This window comes from Aulonocara sp. 'chitande type north' Nkhata Bay, linkage group LG3 (genome assembly GCF_057382095.1).
Source record: "Aulonocara sp. 'chitande type north' Nkhata Bay isolate Kocher_YH1m ecotype deep benthic linkage group LG3, A_spYH_male_GT1.1, whole genome shotgun sequence".
NCBI classification, from domain to species: Eukaryota; Metazoa; Chordata; class Actinopteri; order Cichliformes; family Cichlidae; genus Aulonocara; species Aulonocara sp. 'chitande type north' Nkhata Bay.
Window position 1 is genome coordinate 24,759,578 of NC_141346.1, and position 19,831 is coordinate 24,779,408.

Below are 19,831 nucleotides of genomic sequence, written 5' to 3' on the forward strand. Positions count from 1 at the left end.
GGGGGTTGGGGGTGGGGTTGGTCAATGGAAAAAATCTAGCTGTGATACTAACTCTAACTGTTGCTCTCCTTGTATTGGACAATGATATAATCTAAGACCACTGTATGTATAACTGCTTGTCGTGAAGATGAACTACAATGTAATGACAATAAAGATTAACACTATGATGACACGGCGCAAACAAGGCTCCAATCTGTTCTTCACAATGAGTCGATAAACGGAGGGATCAGACAAAGAGCTACAGCACCACTGACTGCACAAAAGTGGAACTGCATCAACAACCAGCAATGATTGCTAGTTTTAAAATCCTTCCTGTAATTTCATATTGGAAATGTTTCGGTTTGAGTCTATAGCACATAATTTGCAGGTCAAAGAAAAAAATGAATTCATGAGCAAACAGTTTTAATCTGCATTTTAATCACATTTTCTCAAAATTACTGTTAATATATTATGTTGTAAGTTAAAAATGATAACCACAATGATACATTAAGCTACAACAACGATAATAATAATAATAATAACAATAATAATAACAATAAATATAAATAAGTGAAGGCTATAGTGTGTAGTGAAAATGTCATGAAGTCATAGTGAAAGTGAATTATCTCACATGCCAGACATTTTTTGCTAGTGATAAGCAATTCTTCATTATCGTTTATATTAATGTGGAAATAAATGAGATATGATTTTTCTTTTAGAGTTAAGTTACTGCACGTGGTCGACTTTTTATATCTGTGTAATGATTCCAAATGACAGTATAGTGGCGCTGTAGAGTATTGTTTCCCTACTGCTGCCGTTTCCCTCCATTTACAAATCAATATCTGATATGTTCAAGATCACCTCAGAAACTCGAAATTTACATACTCAAGCTGAAAAAACTCAAACTGTCTATATCACAGGAAAATTGGTGAATTTATATAGCATCTAGTAAGGTTTAAGGAATCCAGCAGTCTTGAATCAGTTTTATTATCACTGTTTAAAAATACTGTCCGCAATTAAATGTTTTGGCCTATTTGTATTAATTTTTAGTCATTTTCTGTGCGAAGGCTAAATATCTGATTTATAACTCAGGCATTCAATGCACCATACGGCTTGACCCACTTTTCCACATGCGCCACTGGAGCGTTCCGAGCATGCGTCAAGCTAAAGCGAGTACACTAGAACCTAAAGGAGGTTTCGTGTGTTCCCGCTAAAATGAGATGAAACGTAGAACTCTCACACGCGCTGGATAATCTCAAGACGAAATAAGTGCATATACGTGGATGAATTATAGAGTGCATGGCCTGAAGGTAAAGTGTGCGAACCTCTGGGCGGAATAAGCCATGTTTCTACTTCCGCTATACCACGTAACCACAACTTTATTTTGAAAGCCGTTCCCGGAAATGACGAGTATCTATTGTGGCTAGCTTCACTCCGGTTCCGCGTGTTGATGCTGAACAGAGGACGAGAGAGAAAACAAGCTTTCCATAACGTAAAGAACCAAAGCCAGGAAAAACCGGAGGAAAATGGACATGAAGAAGAGGGTCTCCTTAGAGTTGAGGCACCGGTCGCCCTCGGAGGTGAGTCTCTCGGGTTGTGTGCTTCTTTATTGGAATTGATCTGCTGTAGACCGGCAGGAGGAGGGGTGGCGAGCACATGGCAGCGTGTCTGCAGCTTGAGGGGGAAAAAGTGATTAAAAAACAGCATATCTTAAAAAAGCAAGTTTAGATCTAAGCTAACACAAAGTCTGCGAAATTCTTGAATTAGCTGCTTCCCTTCAACTAAGTAGCTGTTATCGCCGCTCGCAAACAGCGCAGTCACGCAGTTGTTTACCACGTTGTTTTCATTTTATGCCCACGAATTTCTCGTTTTATTCATATTACTGATGCTCTTGAAAGTTATTAAAATTTAAATGAAAATCCCCACGCATGAAAATTAACTTAAAACCGCCTGCTTATCGGGAAATAAAAATATAATCGACGTCTTTCGGGCCTGGCTAATTCTAGAATTTCATTTATTTCGAAGTCGATAGATGGCATTTTAATTCTAAAACCCCCCATTGCGTATTAACATTTTATTTACTTGTTAATATTTTGTTAAAAATATTTTTCTGCAACTCACCGAGTCACTTTTTAAAAATAACTGTTTACGAAAACGCGTTTCCAGAGATTAGTCGGATCCAGCGAGCATAAACGCGCTAAGGGCGCGTAGCCAGCGGCGTGCTAGCGCTACTTTTATAAAGTGGCTGAGTCGTTGTGGCCCGAATTTACGACACTCGTTTACTCATATCATTTCTCATAGAACCACCGTAATGAGAGACATTTTCCGCCGCAGTACCTTATCATTTTGGGTCGATAAGTGAGGGCTCCGCAGAGCGGAGGGGCTGGTAATAACACGCAGCTAGCAACAGAGCTAACTAGCAGCGTCACGTGTTGCTACGAGTTTACAAACAGAGCCTCGGTCGGGCCCCGTTCCAACATGAAACCGCACAGGCGTCCTCTGTAGGATCCTAGTTTGTTTTTCTTTTGAAAACAACTGAAAATGACGAGATTTACAACAAATAAACTGATATACACCTAAAGTGTTTTGGTGGTTTTTGAAAATAACATATTGTATGTAATGCTGTTGTATTTCAAACATTACAAAAGGTTTAAATACTGAGGGCAATGTATGTACAGGTAATCTCTGAGCTCAATGCTCAGGTATTAGGCAGTGTCTCTCTCTCTCTTTCTTACTTTTTTCTCTCCTTTTGGCTGTCCCCAATCTCCCTACTGTGGCCATTTCAGAAGTTTTTGAACCAATAAAAATCATGGAAAGCTACTCTTGGAGTTGGTGTAATGTTTAATTGGGCTAATGTGGTTGGAGTGATAGGTTCAAGAGTGAAAGGGAATGTTTACTAGATTGTCGTGAGAACTGCTGCAATGTATGGTTTAAAGATGGTGGCACGGTCAAAAAGACAGTAGGCAGAGCTGAAGATGTTACGGTTTCTGTTTTGAGTGAGCAGGTTAGGACAAAATTAGAAATGAGAACACAAGAGGGACAGTTCGGTTTGGAAGACAAAGTTGGAAAGCCAGTTGGAGGCTGAGATGGTTTGGTCATGTGAGGAGGAGCAATGGTGGATATACTGGACAAAGGGTGATAAACATGGAGCTGGCAGGCAGGAGGAAAGGAGGAAGACCACAGAGGAGGATGCAAAGTATAGGGTGATCAGTTATCAAGTTTTTCCAGCTGAAGCAAAATTCAGGTATGAGGTGGACACTTTAAGGTTTTGCTGTGGTGCCCACTAAAGGCAGCACTCAGAGAAAGGAAAACATTTTTTGAAGTTTTGTCCACATTATTCAAATGAGTGAAAATTATTAACTGATTATGCTTTTTGTACATTTTAAATCTGGCTGAAAATAAATGTCACTACTACGACCGGAATACTAGCACATTAATTAATTAAGCCATTGCATATTTTTAATACAGACCACTATTTAATAGTAAAAAGCTGCCGTATGTTATTGCCCTCTGGTGGTGACTAAAAATACTGCATCTTATAGACCGGAACTTCATCCATCTTTTATGGTGTCTGTGGGTATGCAGTGTTTTTCGAACTCTGTTTTAGGTGCATATAGACTGAAAAACTGATTGAATGAATCATCAGTTTGAGGTGAAGGGACGTCTTTTTTTTTTTTTTTGCTTGTTTTCCACATGACCCCAAGTACTGCAAGCCAGTAAATGGGTAACTTGTGTCAGCTTAACATTCTGCAAAAGTCCTCCTGTTTATACGTAGGGGATGATTGGGTTTTATTACAAGGGAGGCGCTGTGATCATACAATGAAACACTGACATGTTTCAACGAAAACGCCGTGGAAACTCCTGTGTTCTCGCGCTGCTTCTGTGGGTAACCACGCTTTCTATTTGAAGTCACCTTACCCGTTAGGCAGTGCTCAGTACAAGGAAAATGAATTAGTCACATTGACCTCGCTATTTAATCAAACCATCAAGTGAGTCATTTGAGGTTGCAGATTTGTTTCATGTCACCAGCTGACAACGAGATTACAGCGGCAGCTCGACTGATTTTTGCAGATTCTTCATCCACATGTAAACGCAGAAGTGGAGTTTCTGAAGAACTTAAACTTGGGAGAGTTTCGGTGATCTAAAAAGTTGTTTACATGTGAACGAAGGATCAAAACACACAGGGGAAAAAAACAAAACATAAACTAGGGCTGGGCAATATGGCCTAAAATCCATATGAAGATATAATTTAAAGCAGCGGTCCCCAACCCCCGGGCCTCGGACCGGTCCGTGAGTCGTTTGGTACCGGGCCGCAAGAGTTGAGGCTCGGTGTGAAATGTATGGTTTTCAGGGTTTTTATCGGTTTTCAGCGTTATTTTGTTATTGTTTTTATCGTTAACTCTGTATTCCCGGGTCTTTTCACGTGTGTTATGAATAAATTTTCTTTTTTTTCGGTAACGGTGCTAGTTTTATTTTGTTGTATTTATCCGCGACACCTTAAAGGCCGGTCCGTGAAAATATTGTCGGGCATAAACCGCTCCAGTTGGAGACAGCTGATTTAAAGCATGTGCGGTAACGATATATATCGCAATACGTTCTTTTCTTCTGTATAACGTATTTTACACACTATAAGGCACGCTTAAAATCCTTTCATTTTCTCAAAAATCAACAGTGTGGATTGTGTATGAATTCTGGTTGTGCTCACTGACCTCGAACTGATTTTATGTGGTACATGGCACTCAGAAATCTGTCAAAAATGTTTTAGTACGACTTTGGTAAGCTACGAAGCTGCACCGCTTGATGGATTGTTGGAGCATTACGGCTGCTGTAGTCAGGAGCCTCGCGGAGTAATCTGGGTCCTAAACTCCATCTGGTTCAGGTCCCAAAATCAAACGATCACTGCAGCATCACTGAGAGTTGAAAAACTGTCTAAATTCTTTCATCTGTAATAAAATGATCAGCGTTCTGCTCTACCAGGTGTAACAATTAAGTTTAACATCCAGGCATCCAGAAGTTAGCTCGCTAGTTTTCCACCTAAACACGATATAGCATGTTCTGACTGAGAGATTTCTAAACAAATTTAAAAAGTACAGCTCTGCTATCACTTCCAACATAAATGAAGACAGAAAACTAAACAGCAGTCACTTTTGTAGGGTTACTGAAGTTGGACTAGCTGGTATATAATGATGTGCTACGTGATCACTAGCAAAACAGCCACGTTAGTTTAAGATTAGCACAGTAAAGCTGAAGGATGAACGCCAACTTCTTTTCCACTCGATAAAAGTTAACATGAGGGTTTCTAGTGGTTGGGGACAAATGCAGTCGCATGGCAGGATGCTGTAAACAGACCAAACTTCAGTCAGGAGAACAACTGAGATAATCCATCCACAATACGAGGTTAGTCATTAATATACTGCAACAACATGAGAATAGAGCAGCTGTGATGGAATGCAGCATTAATGAATAGATGGTAGGGAAGTGGAGGAAGCACAGTTTTTGCCCATATTCCAAAAGTGCTTCGTCTCTTTGATTTTACTGTCGCCCGCCATAATTTGCAGATGATGTTGTTTGCAGCCACTGCCATGCTTTCGACCAAAACAGGCGCAGCTTGATGACACCATCAACATGCACGGTAGAGCGGAATAGTCAAAATCTCTAACACTGGCCAAATTTATATAGTTTCTACCGTATACCGTTTATACCGCCCACCCATAAACCCTATGAATACCTGCGTATGTGTGGAAGCATAACTGCAGATTATTATAAGGAAGTTTTTATTTTTGCATAAACAAAGTAAGCAGAGAGGAAAAGCTCAACTAGATTAAACATACAAGAGCACACAGTGTATTCAAAAAAACGTTGATGTTTTATTATTTTTTTATTACAACATGCTGTTACTGTATCAACCATCACGCAAAAATAGAAAATGATATGTTGAAATCTGGAGGCTAAACATGAAACATTCAGGGTTAAAAGTGGCGAAGAGTCACAGAGTCAAACTGTAACCAGTTTAATGTGTCACTCTTCTCACATGCTGCTTAAAATAGAAATAGTGTTTACAGTTATCCACTCTTTCACCCGGTTGGCGACTTTGAGCCATGCTGGATTAACGGCGCGCTGTCCCTTCTCTCCCCTCAGGTCCAGGAGCTGGTCCTGGATAACTGTCGCTCGAGCGAAGGAAAGATCGAGGGAATCACAGAAGAGTTCTCGAATCTGGAACTGCTCAGCCTCATCAACGTCGGCCTGACCAGCGTCGCAGACATCCCAAAGCTGGCCAAACTCAAAAAGGTGAGAGGGCCTGCAGAGCGTCAGGAAACCAGATGTTCATGTAAATGTTTGAAGAAGGTGCAGATGTTCAGCTTTGCAGAGCTTTCAGTTCCTTTTCCAGCATGTTTTCTCTTTGTAGTTTCTGAAAGGTGATTCAAATTTGATTGTTTGGTTTGTTATTGGTGAATTTCTCAGTTACGTAGCCTGTGGACAGCTGCCTCTGGTATACTTTGCTTGCTTTTTGGTGCAGCAGAGGGTTGAGAAGCTTTGTGTTTGGCTTCAACTGTCACACAGTTTGATGGCTTTTTGTGTCTTTCTTTTTGTCCTGTCAGCGCTCTAAAAGTAAAAGACACTAATGATGTGATAATATAAAGCTGCAATATCACCAGGTTTTTAAAAAATATATATATATATTTCTGTTTGATTTTTTTGATTCACAGCTTTTCTTTGTGTCTCTGCAGTTGGAGCTCAGTGACAACAGGATATCAGGTGGTCTGGAGGTCCTGGCAGAGCGGCTGGTGAACCTAACGCACCTTAACCTCAGTGGGAACAAGTTCAAAGACATCAGCACCCTGGAGCCGCTGGTGGGTGGAGTCTACATCGTTATTTAAAAAAGAAGTGACAGATCACTGCTGTGTGCTTTTGTATGTGAATAGGTTGTAACCATCAGTAAATCATATAACAGCATGAAACACAAACACATTTATATATGTATATATAAACAAACAGTTTCTATAGTAACAGCCAACATGGACGACAGTCAGCAGCTCTGTTATCCTTATACTGACATGTAGGTATACAATATATGTGCTGGTCTCAGGTGTCCATAATGCAGTTTCAGCTTGTAGTGACATAATAGTGCACGAGCTGTGGGTCGTCAGTATTATGTCCAAAGCAAACTTGCACACAGTGTGCTGTAGCCAAACGAGGGCAGCACTTTGTACTTCTTCATTAGTTCTTTGAAAATGTTTTCAGAAAACTGATCGGATGTCCGTCTTTGTCCCTCCAGAAAAAGCTGCCCCAGCTGAAGAGTCTCGACCTGTTTAACTGCGAGGTGACAAACCTGGCCGACTACAGGGAGTCCATCTTCAAGCTGCTCCCCCAGCTCACCTACCTGGACGGCTACGACATCGACGACTGCGAGGCCTCCGACTCCGAGGGCGAGGGAGACGGCGTCGACGATGAGGACGAAGAAGGTGAAGGTTTGATTTCTAGAAAACTGAGAGAAAATTAAAGCGACAGTAATATTAAGATAGTTTTTTTTATTTTGCAGAGGGCGAGTCAGAGGACTTTGAGGAAGAGGAAGAGGAGGATGAAGAAGACGTAGTGGCTGAGGAGGACGACGAAGACGACGACAGCGGTGATGAGGTGAGTTTGGAGTTAAATCAGTAACATTTACATAGAAATGCTGAAGAACGATGAAAGGAGGGGAAATGAGATGCGAAGTGTCTTCTGTTTATCTGTGACGTATTTGCTCGTCTGTCCTCCACATGCTGTCTAAAACCACTTTCATCACAGCATCACAGTCAAATGCCCTCTGTCCTGTGAATTTGGTGCATTAAGACTACAATAAGATGGAGTCAGTCTGCAATTTAATGAGGTTAAGTTGGCGTTTACATGTTACAGTTCGTGATGAATCTCTGAAAAGTCCAGGCAGAACCTCAGAAATGTAACCAGAATGCAACCAGTTAAGTGCCATACTGCACAGAGACGTGTTGCAGACAGGTTGCATTCAGGGACACAAGAGTTGCTCAGTGTTTGCAGCATGTTGGGAATCTGTCTGCATATATAAATAATTAATTGTAAACTCCTCGACAAAGTGACTGCAGGCACGCTGGGATTGGTTGGAGGCAGGTTGGCTCCCACCAGGAGACCCGTGCAGTTAAACACCCATATGGATAATTTATAATACAACAGCTCTGTTTGTTTATAGGTACACACATGTGCTTTCATGTAGTCCTCCAAAACCCGACAGGTGTCTGTAGGTTAAACACAGATTGCTTGGAAAGGAACAGGGAAGCTTGTGGTGCGCTTGATGAGTCAGGAGAGGGTCTCCTTAATTCTTGTTCATGAAAATTAAAAATCGTCATGTTTGATAACAAGAAAGGAAACTGGCTACACTTAAAAACAATACGGCGAGAAAACACGTACACAAAGTCTGACGAAAAGCTGTATGCCAAGCACAGTTTGCTATAACAACCCCACACACTATAGGTGGTTCCAGTAAAAGCAACGAAAGGCAGGATTTGTTTGGTTCTTAGCAAAGTAAAACCATTCAGGCGTCACTAGTAAAACATCATCATGCTTTTTCTCATGTTCATGAGTAGAGGCTGGTCAGTGTTCTGCGCGTGGCTGAGTCAGTCAAAAATACACAGCTTTTGCAGCACAGTTTAAATGTTCACAGTTTACGTTCAGTAAACAGTAGTAAAACTCTGATTGTAGCTTGTGGTACATTAGTCTGCTCTGACTTTCCGAGCGGGGTAATCCCGAATTGAGGGAGCGTTCCACAACACATTTCCAACTGGGAACTCGGACTTTCCGACTGATTCGGAAGAGGCACTGTGAGTTTGCATCAGCAGTCTTTGTCCCTGCAGGATGGAGAGGTGAACGGAGATGTGGACAGCGAGGAAGAAGACGATGATGAAGATGAGGAGGAGGATGGTGAGTAAACCTGTATTTTTCCTCACTATTACTTCTCTTTGTTTTGAGGAACACTCGAACACTCATTTATATCTGATGGTGTCTGTTGAGTTGGTTCAGTCAGGTGTAGCCAAGTAGTAACTAATCAGCCAAATAAAAGACTCCCATTGTTCTTCCTGCAGATGAGGACTCGTCTCCAGCCAAAGGAGAAAAGAGGAAGAGGGACCCCGAGGACGAGGATGATGATGACGATGATGAATGAGGGCCTGCAGAGACCCCTCCCTGACCCCCGCAAACCCTGCTGACCTCTTATCCACTCAGTCTAAATGTCTCATCCCTGCTGCCAATTCTTCCCCCTCTGCCTCCTCCCACTTTCACTCTGGGCCACGTCTCATTTCTGACTCTGGTCTCCTCGCTTGTCGCCTGCCAAATTGACATCCGTTATTGTCTAAAACGCCTCATTAATTATTTTTTTTGCTTTTTTTTTTTTTTTTTTTTTTTAAATACTTTCATTTCCACAAGTTGAGCCAAATTTTTTTTTTTCCCATTGTCATCAACAACTTACAGCCTCCATTTAGTCCTCTGTTTTTGCCGCAGTGTTATTCTTTTGGTTTAATGGCAGCACGTTTATTTTTTGTGAACTCAGGAAAGAAGAAAACACTTTAACAGAAAAGTATCTGTTTTCTCGTCCCACCATCAACTGTATAAAAGAGTTTGTTTAGCTATTAAAATAAGAAGCTGCAGAGAGATTCTCACATTTTTAGAAGCTGGAACCAGAGGATGTTTCGCCTTCTTTGGAAACCTGCAAATCTTCCATCAGAATATACAGCTAGACAGTTTTTTATTTGTTTATTTGTTTGTTTCATCACAGTTTACATTTAAAATGGGGGGGGGGAACAACCTAAACTTGTGCTAACAGGAAAGAAACCATCTGAACTCTAAATTCCAACTCTTGTTTGTGGGCAGTAAATGCATCACCAGTCTGGAAAAGCTCAAAAAAACAAAACGTTGCAGACTTTACGTCAGTTTTCCTCTTCCTCCTGAGAATAAATGTCTCTCCTTAACTTTTTTTTCCATTGTATGTGGGCGTGGTTTCTTTTATTTTTTTACAAGACAATAAAAACATGAGGAGTTAATAAATGAATTAATGAAATCTGAACCCAACTCCATTTCCTTATTCTTCCCCTGATGTCATCGGTCTGTGATGTAGCTCGTCGCTCTGATGACATCATTGTGTTAAAGCCAATCTTGAAAAAACAAAAAAAGCTACCCACCCTCCTCCCTCTTCCTGTTGCCAAGGCCAAACCTGCTCAGGGCAAACCGTGTTGTCTTTTTTTGCCAACAGAGCTTTTTAAAAGAAATATTTTTTCAGAGGAATTTGTTTTTGTTTAATTTTTGTATGGTTGTCTGGGGAAACGCTCTGCCTCTTTCCTCCCCCTTCTCCCTCTTTCTGCCTCCTTTAGTTTCTGTCTCCTCAGTAGAGAGCTCCAGATGTTCCTTCAAGCTTACACTGACTAGTCGAGGTTGTTTTCTTTTTGATTTGGTTTTTTTGTGTTTTACTTTCTGTAAGTTAAATGAAAGCAAACAAAAAATACATACAAAAAGGACTTTGTAAATAAAATCTTAACATTTTGCTCCTGGCTCTCTTGTGTCCTCGTCTCCCCCCGTCTCGTTTAGTCTTTTAAAGCCAGCGCTGCTCACAGTCAGTAGCGGTTTTTGACATGGGTGACATGGGCAGTTGCCCAGGGCGGCATCACGGGCATCGGCAAAAAAAGTTGCTCGTTCTCATGCTGCCCCGACATCATGAGCGCATATTGGGAATGGCATAGACACCGCTCTATTTTCTATCGGCCACTTACTGGAAGGGCGCCCTCTGTATGCGAGGTGCACCTGCTGCTTGGGGCACAGGGAGGAGAGGGCGGGGCAGCGGGTTATTCACTGGCTGGTTGGAGCAGCATCTAATAACCAACCCGCACTAATATATACAGATCACTCAATTATACATATCAAGGATTAACAGAGGTTAGGTGCTTGTTGGGAATCTCAGTCTCACTGAACGTGCTCCTGTGACTAGCCAGCATGTCATGGAGTGGGTGGGAGGTATTATCCATAATTGTCCTTATCTTGGACAACATCTGCCTCTCAGACACCACCCTAACGGAGTCCAGCTCCATCCCCACAACATTACTGGCCTTGTGGGTCAGTTTAGTCTGTTGGCATCTGTGACCCTCAACCTGCTGCCAGCATGCAACAGTATAGAGGATAGCACTGACCTGATACAACAAGATAACATTAATTAGTACGGATAGTGAAAACTTCTGTTTATGTTTGTTAGCCACTTGGCTATGATAGTAAACAGTAGACACTGATGTAGCTGACTGAATTTTTTGGCCAATTTTTTAGCACAATTGCAGTTGTGCGGACATATACACAGTGGACCAAATGGTTCTGTGACAAGAACCCCACAGGCTGAAATGCAGAGCAAAACCATAACAGAGCCGCCCCATGTTCTTCTATAGATCAGATTCATGACTCCATCAGATCTGTTTTCACTGATTGTTCAGTCCAGTTCTGATTTTTGTCCCTCAGCCTTTTCTCATCTTTGACGTTCTGTGTCAGGTCTGTGCTGGATTTTAAAACATTTATTTCCGCAAGCTGATGTGACGTCACAGATCAATCAACTTTAAATATGAAACACGATTAAGTCAGAAAACTGCAGTTCCTCTAATGGCCACTGGAGTGAGTCACTCATCACAAACTTTAAAGCAGAAACAAGAACATTTACAGCCTGGTGCGAAACACATTTTTGGTCTTCATAGCTAAATTTCCGGCACACGGGAGCTGTGTGTGTGCTGATCTGGAACATAATATTACATAATGTAATTACCTGACTAATGATATGGCTCTATGTGTGTTGCAGACCACCCAAAACAAATAGTGCTTCAGTTTTGTTGAGGGAAACACTCATATTTTATTGGTCTTACATTCATTTTAATGAGTATTCAATGAAACCACAGGACTGAGGCTTCAAAGAGTCCAGAAACCCTGGGTGACTACATCAAACATTTTCATGCAGTCCAGTTCCAAACTTCATTCAACATTTTTTGCACACTCACACTGTGTTTTTCATGAGTTTTGCGATTTATGCATTTTAGCTCTTTTGGCCTACCAAAACAGCAAGGTCATGTATCTTACCCTTGAAATTAGTTTGCAAACTGCTAACAAGAAGATCTGTGTCCTTCTGCCCCTTCCATTGTTTCCAACCTGCTTGCACCAGTAAAAGTCACTAGAGCAGGTGGTGTGTGTCTGCTGCCTGACATCACTGCACCTTGCATGTGGTCATAATTACACTTAGCTCCATAAGTATTTGGACAGCTTTAATTCAAGAGTTTTAAGAAATTAGCATTTTTGCATCCCATCATCCCAGACGCAGGGTTTCTTATATTCGATGGTGACCATTGTGTTTCAGGTAGTTTGTGAAGTATGAAGGAAAATAGTCTCTGCTCCCAAATAAACCATTTTCAGGAATTTTAGGAAAACAAGAGTTGTGGCTTCAACTACAAAGTCCAGTCTGTGGAGGATAACTCCGCTGTCTGTGGGTCACGCTGTCTCTGTAAGCCCCTCCTACACAGCAGGGTCTGAATCAGAAGGTCGCTCTCATGTTCTTTCTGGTGTTTTTGATATCCTGCTCCAGCTGAGCAATTTTCATCTGCAGAACGTAAAAACACAAAAATATAAAAAAGTATCTGACAAGAAATTCTGATAACGTACTGTTTGTGAACTCACGTCTTTCTGATGGAGCTCCTCCTTCATGCCTCTGATCTCATCCTGCTGCTTGTAAAATGCCTGGAGTAGCTGAAACAGAAAAAACTAGGACTGAGTTTGTGTGCAAGAGAAGGAGACACTCTTCTGAAGTGTTTTATTATTTATCCAACCTCACACTCGGTCATTGGTGGCGGTCTCTCAGCAGGCTCGCAGCAGTGCGGGGTGCAGCAGTATGTCCACAGTGGGACCTGGGTCTCGTCTGGCTGCCACCCCGACAGATCGCTCAGATCTTTGGGATATTTGGCATCCTGATAGGACAGCTGCTCCTCCAGAAAAACCTCAACAGAGAACAGCAACAAAAGTATCAGAGAACTACTCTCCAAAAAAGGCTCAGGTCTCAGGTCAGTTTCGAAGGATGTGACGGTTACTGTAGCAAAACATATTTCCTAGTTTGTCTAAAGGAAACAGAAGTTTCTAAAAAGAGTACGGTGGCATGAAAAAGCATTTCCCCTCTTTCCCAGTTTCCTGTTTTTTGTAGGTTTGTCACATTTAAATGTTTCAGATCATCAAACAAATTTAAATATTAGGCAAACATAACACAAGTAAACACAAAATGCCGTTTCTATATGAAGGTGTTTATTATTAAAGGGAAAAAATCCAAACCTACATGGCCCTGTGTGAAAAGGTGATTGCCCCCTAAACCTAATAACCTGTTGGGCCATACTTAGCAGCAACAACACCAATCAAGTATTTACAATAACTGGTGATCTTTACAGATATTTTTACAGCCTTTTACTGTTACAAATTTAAGTGTGAAAAAACATACTAAAAAACAGGAAACAAGATAGGGACCAAGCACTTTTTCACACAACTGTGTACCACTTTAAAATCAAGAAAAGGCACCCCAGATTGGTATATTTTACCCTGCAATGTCAGGTAAAATAACCAGATCACACTTTACCTCCTCTATAAAGTCTTGGCCTATCTCTGTCACTGCAGCCGGGCTGCTCTGAAACCTGAGGGAGCTAAGCTGCCTCACCAGCCCCTTCTCAGCTGGGGTTTCTGGGTAAGGGTTGGGTACTCGAGGGTCTGGCTTCAGGGACATCAGCACTGGGCCTGGTGAGGAAATGTAAGAGATCAGTGATAAACTGAATGATCTATAGAGAGTAAATATCTTTAGTGTACCTGATGGCCCAGCTAGGTTACAGACCTCTGTTGACCCCCAACAGCCACTCCTGAGCGGTCATGGCTGCCTGGTTTCCAGCTGTCATTGGGTACAGATCCTCTTGAAAAATTCCTGACTGGAAGGAACAAGAAAAAAACTGGACCAATACTTCTTGTACTCTGATTATACTCAAGATAAGTACATCATCCCAACCTCTTTGCGTGGTATGATCATGGACAGTGGTTCCACCAGGTCTTTGATGGCAATCAGGCGATAAAACCGGAAAATCTCACAGGCGGTCACATCTAGGCCACGCTTTGGCATCACCCCTGGAGTGAGTCAGACGTCAAAACACATTTTAGTCCTGTGTCATAAAGTATTGTGGATATTCTAAAAGTGACACTAAACTCTTTGCCTTTTTCTATTATTACAACATGAAAGTCTAGACTTTAAAAAACGACAACATCAATATTTAAAGGTTGGTGAGAGGGTGGTGGAGCAAGGCATGGGTTTTTCAGGCAGAAGACTGGTCCTGTATAGAATGCCTTAACAGTCTTGCAACCAGACATAAGACAGTTTCAGAAATGTACGATGACCAACAGGCATGAAAAGACGACGATTGACCAACATTTGTTGAGTTGTTGGGGCAGAAGCTTGGTTCTTGGTGTCTTCCATCTGTTAACATGACCGCAGGATGTAGCATTGAAACAGTGAAGGAAATTATCCATCAAAGTCGACATTTAAGTCAAGTTTGTTAGATCAGCATCAAAGTGCCTGTGAATGAACTTAGACAAGCTTTCTTAAAATTGTGTCGGTACCTTGAAATGAGTATAGGTATAGATGATGAGTTGGATACAAAGTTTTAGGTTTGTTAAAAACTGCAACCAAATCACTGTTACATTCACTTCAAGAGGATCACAATGCTCTATGATTTTTTTCATATCCAATCAAAGAACCAATATCCTTGAATATCTGATAGTTATAATAACAACATGGAACCAATTTAATGTTTGTGAGAGAGTAAAAGAGACAAGCATGTTTGATCTGCTTTGATGATTTACCCAAGTTTGACTCAAACAGCATTTTGGGTAAAAATCCAAAGGGTCATGTCACCATGTGATTAGATGTCTGGTCAGAAGAAGTCATGGAAACTCAAAACTCTCTTATTTACCTACATTTTGATACCAGGCTCACCTGATTCCCAATTGTCATAGTATGAAGCCAGAATTTGCATGACTTCATGATAAGTTGGAAAAGGAGGAATATCTATCGATTCGCTGATTTTCTTCCACTTATCTGAGTGGGGTCGCTGGCCCCATCTTGTTCTGGTTCTACCTGATGAGCAGGTCTTACTCCGGGGTCTCCACCCAGTTGGGCATGCCCAGAGTTCAACATGGAGGAGCAGCTGTTCTACTCTTTATGTTTGAGCTCCTCACCTTAGCTCTTAGGGAGAGTCGACCTACTCTTTTATTTTGTGACATTTTATGACTTTCCTCTGTAGGACGGCATTTTATGACTTTCCTCTTTTGGTCATTACCCAGATTTCATGACTGTAGGTGAGAGCTGGAACAAAGCTGGACTGGCAGCTGTATAAATTATGTCATTTACTAGCTAACACACTTGTGTGTGTGTGTTGGTCTCACCAAGTCCTTTTTGTGGCAGCAGGGACCTGTACTCAGTCAGGTAGCTGATGTAAGGTTTTTCAGCACTTAGCTCATAGTACCGGATGTTTCCATCACCCTACAAGCATAAATACAACATATACAGTGGTGCTAAACCTCCTTGATGATGGTTACTCAAATTTAACGGCACATTTTGCCACAAGCAGTTTATGTTTTTTGACCTTTCCAGCCAGATACAACATGTGTGTGTCTGGGTCATAAAACGGGAAGAGTACTCCAGCTGACCCATCCAGATCTTCTTCATATAAGGGTTCAGATAAGTCATCCTGCATGAAAACACATATGGGAATGAATGTAGAGCAAATTGTAAAGGGAAAAAAAAATCAAGTTAAAATATGCAAAAGTTGCTCAATTGAGATATACAGTTATATAATTAATTCTCCAGTGAGATTCTCTTAAATCATTTCACAAGAAAGCAGTTTTTATTATCAGCTGTTTAATTTTATATGTTTATTATATATTTATTTGTTTTTGTCTATGTGCCTCATTTTCAGCAATCTCTTTTTTAATCATGTCTTACGACCCAAGTATTCTTACTCCTAGAAAATGCTGGTAATTGGATTCAGGTTTAAGAACAAGCACAGCTTAGATTAAGTTTCAGATTACAGTTGAAAGGAAAAAAACTATCTTACAGGGTCCCACAGGACGATCTGCCGGTGGTTCCAAGATGAGCTGCCAGTGGACAGAAGCAACTTCAACCCCCCGATGTATAAAACTTTGTTGGCCTTGTGTGAGTTACTGCTTGATACCTGCAGAAGTATCAGTTACCTTCCTGGCAATTTTCTGTCAGGACTCGCATTCAGATACAATAATCATACCTGTAAAATCTTTCCTGTCCGAGGGTCCAGGACTCGAACGTGTCTGTCTTTGCATGTGACTGCCAGCCTGCTGCCATCACTGTTGAAGCTGACTGAAAGCAGCAGTGCCTCAGATGGGTAGCGGTGGTGGATGGGCATCAGCACCACCCGAACTGGATACCTGATAACTGCACCAGCCTGGGATACATCCCAGAGAAGGACCTGGAGCAGTAAGTGAGACAAATTCACATCTGTTTTGCAGCCTAAATGCACTGGAATTACTGATTGTAGAGTGTAGCTCTTTAACATTTGGTTCTCTTGTGTTGATACTTTCTTTACTGGTTCAATCTTGTAAGGTGTCTATTATAGAAAAGTTTTATGCCAACCATTGGCTTTTTCTCTAAGATTTCTGTGCATTATGTTCATAAGATATATTGAAGGAAGTTGAATACAACACAAAAGCAAAGACGGTTTCTTTTAACAAAAATACGGTACTCATTTAAGCCAGAATGTTATATGATTGGCACTGACCTTGTAGTCATAGGCAGCACTTAGCAGAAGGTTCTCAGCAGTTGGATGCCACTCAATTAGCCCCACTCTTCTGGAGTGGCCAATCAGGGTTTTCCTGGCCTTGGTGAGGTTCTGTTGGACTCCACAGACTGGGATATCCCAGATCTTCACCTGAATACATGCACAGGACCAAAGTGTATGTGCTGTACACTAAACGTTATATAATTCCCAATAATTTAACCCCATCCTTATCCTAAATCGAATTCCAAAGTTAATCCTAGTTAGTCGTTAACTAACTGCCATACAGTGCAGTCCTCTGAGCATGAGGCGATGCAGTAATCATCGAATGGATTCCACTTGACGTCCAGGACTCTGCCGCTGTGGCCACAAACCCTCGGATGCTGAGGATCTACTCTGCCTGTCTGAGAGAGAGAACATGAAACAATTTTAAAAATTTAGGTTTCCCCATTTTTTTTATCCTTTATTATGTTAATTCAGAGGAAATTAAATTAAAAAGGCCTATGTACATGATGGATGGGCAGGACTAAAAAGGACCCGCCTCCCGCGCACTCAGTCACCACAGCGATGAAGCAGGGATTGGCTGAGCAGTAGTGGTTGTCGTGGACACTACGCGTGATTGGCACCCCGTCGTAGCTGTGCTCCTTGGTGGCAGACTTTCCAAAAATGTGACGAAACTTTGAGCAGCGAAAGGATGATCGCCATGACATCTGGTGGACAAGAGTACAGTAGCATCAAGCTTAGAGGAGTTTAAGTTTTGGTGCAGATTTATATCAAGAAATCAGAAAATGGGGGGAAATCTAATGGGGTATGTTAGATTAATGTTAATCATTGAAGGATTAATCCTTGACTAGATTAAAGTTAGGGGAAGTTAGGATAATGTTTAAGGTTAGGATAAATACAGGCTAATTTTGGGTCAAGCGAATACTTAAGATGAACCTAAGCGAAGGTCCCCGTGTCTCTGGTTGGCTCACACTGGCTACAGGTTTTGTTGTTGTTGTTCTTTTTTGTTTTTGTTTTCTTTGTCTCTCCTCTTCCTCTCTGCCTGGGTGGAGCTTGTTACGGGCTCTCGCTATTGGCCCACGCACCTGTGTGATTGTCTCCACCTGCTGCTGATCTGGCTGATTTCCCCAGCTGCTATTTAAGGCAGTGGCACAGAGCAGCTCACCACTGGAATGTTGAACCTCCTGAGTTTGTGCTCTCGCCATTTTCAAAAGAATCCACTGTGTGTATTTTGTTGTGGAACTAACGTTGAATTCTGTTGAAGAACGTTCAACTAACATTGAAGAGGAAGCGTGTGTGTGTGTGGATCCCCCCCCCCCCCCCTTCTCTCCCTGGAGCCCTGGACCCCCCCTCCCAACTCACTGTACATACAGTGGGGCAAAAAAGTATTTAGTCAGCCACCGATTGTGCAAGTTCCCCCACTTAAAATGATGACAGAGGTCAGTAATTTGCACCAGAGGTACACTTCAACTGTGAGAGACAGAATGTGAAAAAAAAATCCATGAATCCACATGGTAGGATTTGTAAAGAATTTATTCGTAAATCAGGGTGGAAAATAAGTATTTGGTCAATAACAAAAATACAACTCAATACTTTGTAACATAATCTTTGTTGGCAATAACAGCGGTCAAACGTTTACTATAGGTCTTTACCAGGTTTGCACACACAGTAGCTGGTATTTTGGCCCATTCCTCCATGCAGATCTTCTCGAGAGCAGTGATGTTTTGGGGCTGTCGCCGAGCAACACGGACTTTCAACTCCCGCCACAGATTTTCTATGGGGTTGAGGTCTGAAGACTGGCTAGGCCACTCCAGGACTTTCAAATGCTTCTTACGGAGCCACTCCTTTGTTGCCCGGGCGGTGTGTTTTGGATCATTGTCATGTTGGAAGACCCAGCCTGGTTTCATCTTCAAAGTTCTCACTGATGGAAGGAGGTTTTGGCTCAAAATCTCACGATACATGGCCCCATTCATTCTGTCCTTAACACGGATCAGTCGTCCTGTCCCCTTGGCAGAAAAACAGCCCCATAGCATGATGTTTCCACCCCCATGCTTCACAGTAGGTGTGGTGTTCTTGGGATGCAACTCAGTATTCTTCGTCCTCCAAACACGACGAGTTGAGTTTATACCAAAAAGTTCTACTTTGGTTTCATCTGACCACATGACATTCTCCCAATCCTCTGCTGTATCATCCATGTGCTCTCTGGCAAACTTCAGACGGGCCTGGACATGCACTGGCTTCAGCAGCAGAACACGTCTGGCACTGCGGGATTTGATTCCCTGCCGTTGTAGTGTGTTACTGATGGTGACCTTTGTTACTTTGGTCCCAGCTCTCTGCAGGTCATTCACCAGGTCCCCCCGTGTGGTTCTGGGATCTTTGCTCACCGTTCTCATGATCATTTTGACCCCACGGGATGAGATCTTGCGTGGAGCCCCAGATCGAGGGAGATTATCAGTGGTCTTGTATGTCTTCCATTTTCTGATGATTGCTCCCACAGTTGATTTTTTTCACACCAAGCTGCTTGCCTATTGTAGATTCACTCTTCCCAGTCTGGTGCAGGTCTACAATACTTTTCCTGGTGTCCTTCGAAAGCTCTTTGGTCTTGGCCATGGCAGAGTTTGGAGTCTGACTGTTTGAGGCTGTGGACAGGTGTCTTTTATACAGATGATGAGTTCAAACAGGTGCCATTCATACAGGTAACGAGTGGGGGACAGAAAAGCTTCTTACAGAAGACGTTACAGGTCTGTGAGAGCCAGAGATTTTCCTTGTTTGAGGTGACCAAATACTTATTTTCCACCCTAATTTACAAATAAATTCTTTACAAATCCTACCATGTGAATTCATGGATTTTTTTTTCACATTCTGTCTCTCACAGTTGAAGTGTACCTCTGGTGCAAATTACTGACCTCTGTCATCATTTTAGGTGGGGGAACTTGCACAATCGGTGGCTGACTAAATACTTTTTTGCCCCACTGTATATAGCACTGAGGTGATCCCTGTTGTAA

General features: G+C 41.9%; 3 protein-coding genes across 3 annotated transcripts in view; 2 read left to right on the forward strand and 1 right to left on the reverse strand.

Moving 5' to 3' along the window:
- The first annotated feature begins 1,187 nt into the window (after window positions 1-1,187).
- On the forward strand, window positions 1,188-10,520 carry LOC147334743 (acidic leucine-rich nuclear phosphoprotein 32 family member D-like). The gene is made up of 7 exons (XM_086274656.1): window positions 1,188-1,559; window positions 6,118-6,267; window positions 6,708-6,830; window positions 7,256-7,442; window positions 7,520-7,614; window positions 8,841-8,907; window positions 9,069-10,520. The coding sequence occupies exons 1-7, from the start codon at window positions 1,506-1,508 to the stop codon at window positions 9,146-9,148; spliced, it is 756 nt and encodes a 251-aa protein (XP_086130782.1). The 5' UTR covers window positions 1,188-1,505; the 3' UTR covers window positions 9,149-10,520.
- A 1,327-nt stretch (window positions 10,521-11,847) lies between these two features.
- On the reverse strand, window positions 11,848-18,031 carry coro2ab (coronin 2Ab). The gene is made up of 14 exons (XM_086285988.1): window positions 17,912-18,031; window positions 17,333-17,533; window positions 17,111-17,227; window positions 16,827-16,976; window positions 16,317-16,517; window positions 16,131-16,247; window positions 15,660-15,764; window positions 15,460-15,556; window positions 14,030-14,145; window positions 13,862-13,952; window positions 13,613-13,767; window positions 12,822-12,989; window positions 12,673-12,741; window positions 11,848-12,595 (listed from the first exon to the last, which is right to left on the reverse strand). Exons 1-14 carry the CDS (start codon window positions 18,029-18,031, stop codon window positions 12,530-12,532), a joined length of 1,773 nt encoding a protein of 590 aa, XP_086142114.1. The 3' UTR covers window positions 11,848-12,529.
- LOC147334745 (protein-glutamine gamma-glutamyltransferase 2-like) overlaps window positions 16,410-19,831 on the forward strand; it is a 31,984-nt gene continuing 28,562 nt past the window's right edge. The window contains exon 1 of the mRNA XM_086274642.1: window positions 16,410-16,525. The gene's annotated coding sequence lies outside the window, so the exon portion shown is untranslated. The remainder of the gene's footprint in view (window positions 16,526-19,831) is intronic.

Bases quoted from the DNA above. Each gene is read 5' to 3' on its own strand.
- LOC147334743 (XM_086274656.1), top strand. From the start codon at position 1,506: ATGGACATGAAGAAGAGGGTCTCCTTAGAGTTGAGGCACCGGTCGCCC. The intron at 6,268-6,707 runs GTGAGAGGGCCT...GTGTCTCTGCAG, and splicing joins AGCTGGCCAAACTCAAAAAG to TTGGAGCTCAGTGACAACAG. The intron at 6,831-7,255 runs GTGGGTGGAGTC...TTGTCCCTCCAG, and splicing joins TCAGCACCCTGGAGCCGCTG to AAAAAGCTGCCCCAGCTGAA.
- coro2ab (XM_086285988.1), bottom strand. From the start codon at position 18,031: ATGGCGAGAGCACAAACTCAGGAGGTTCAACATTCCAGTGGTGAGCTG. The intron at 16,977-17,110 runs GTATGGCAGTTA...GCATGTATTCAG, and splicing joins CATGCTCAGAGGACTGCACT to GTGAAGATCTGGGATATCCC. The intron at 12,742-12,821 runs GTTGGATAAATA...TTTCTGTTTCAG, and splicing joins CACCAATGACCGAGTGTGAG to CTACTCCAGGCATTTTACAA.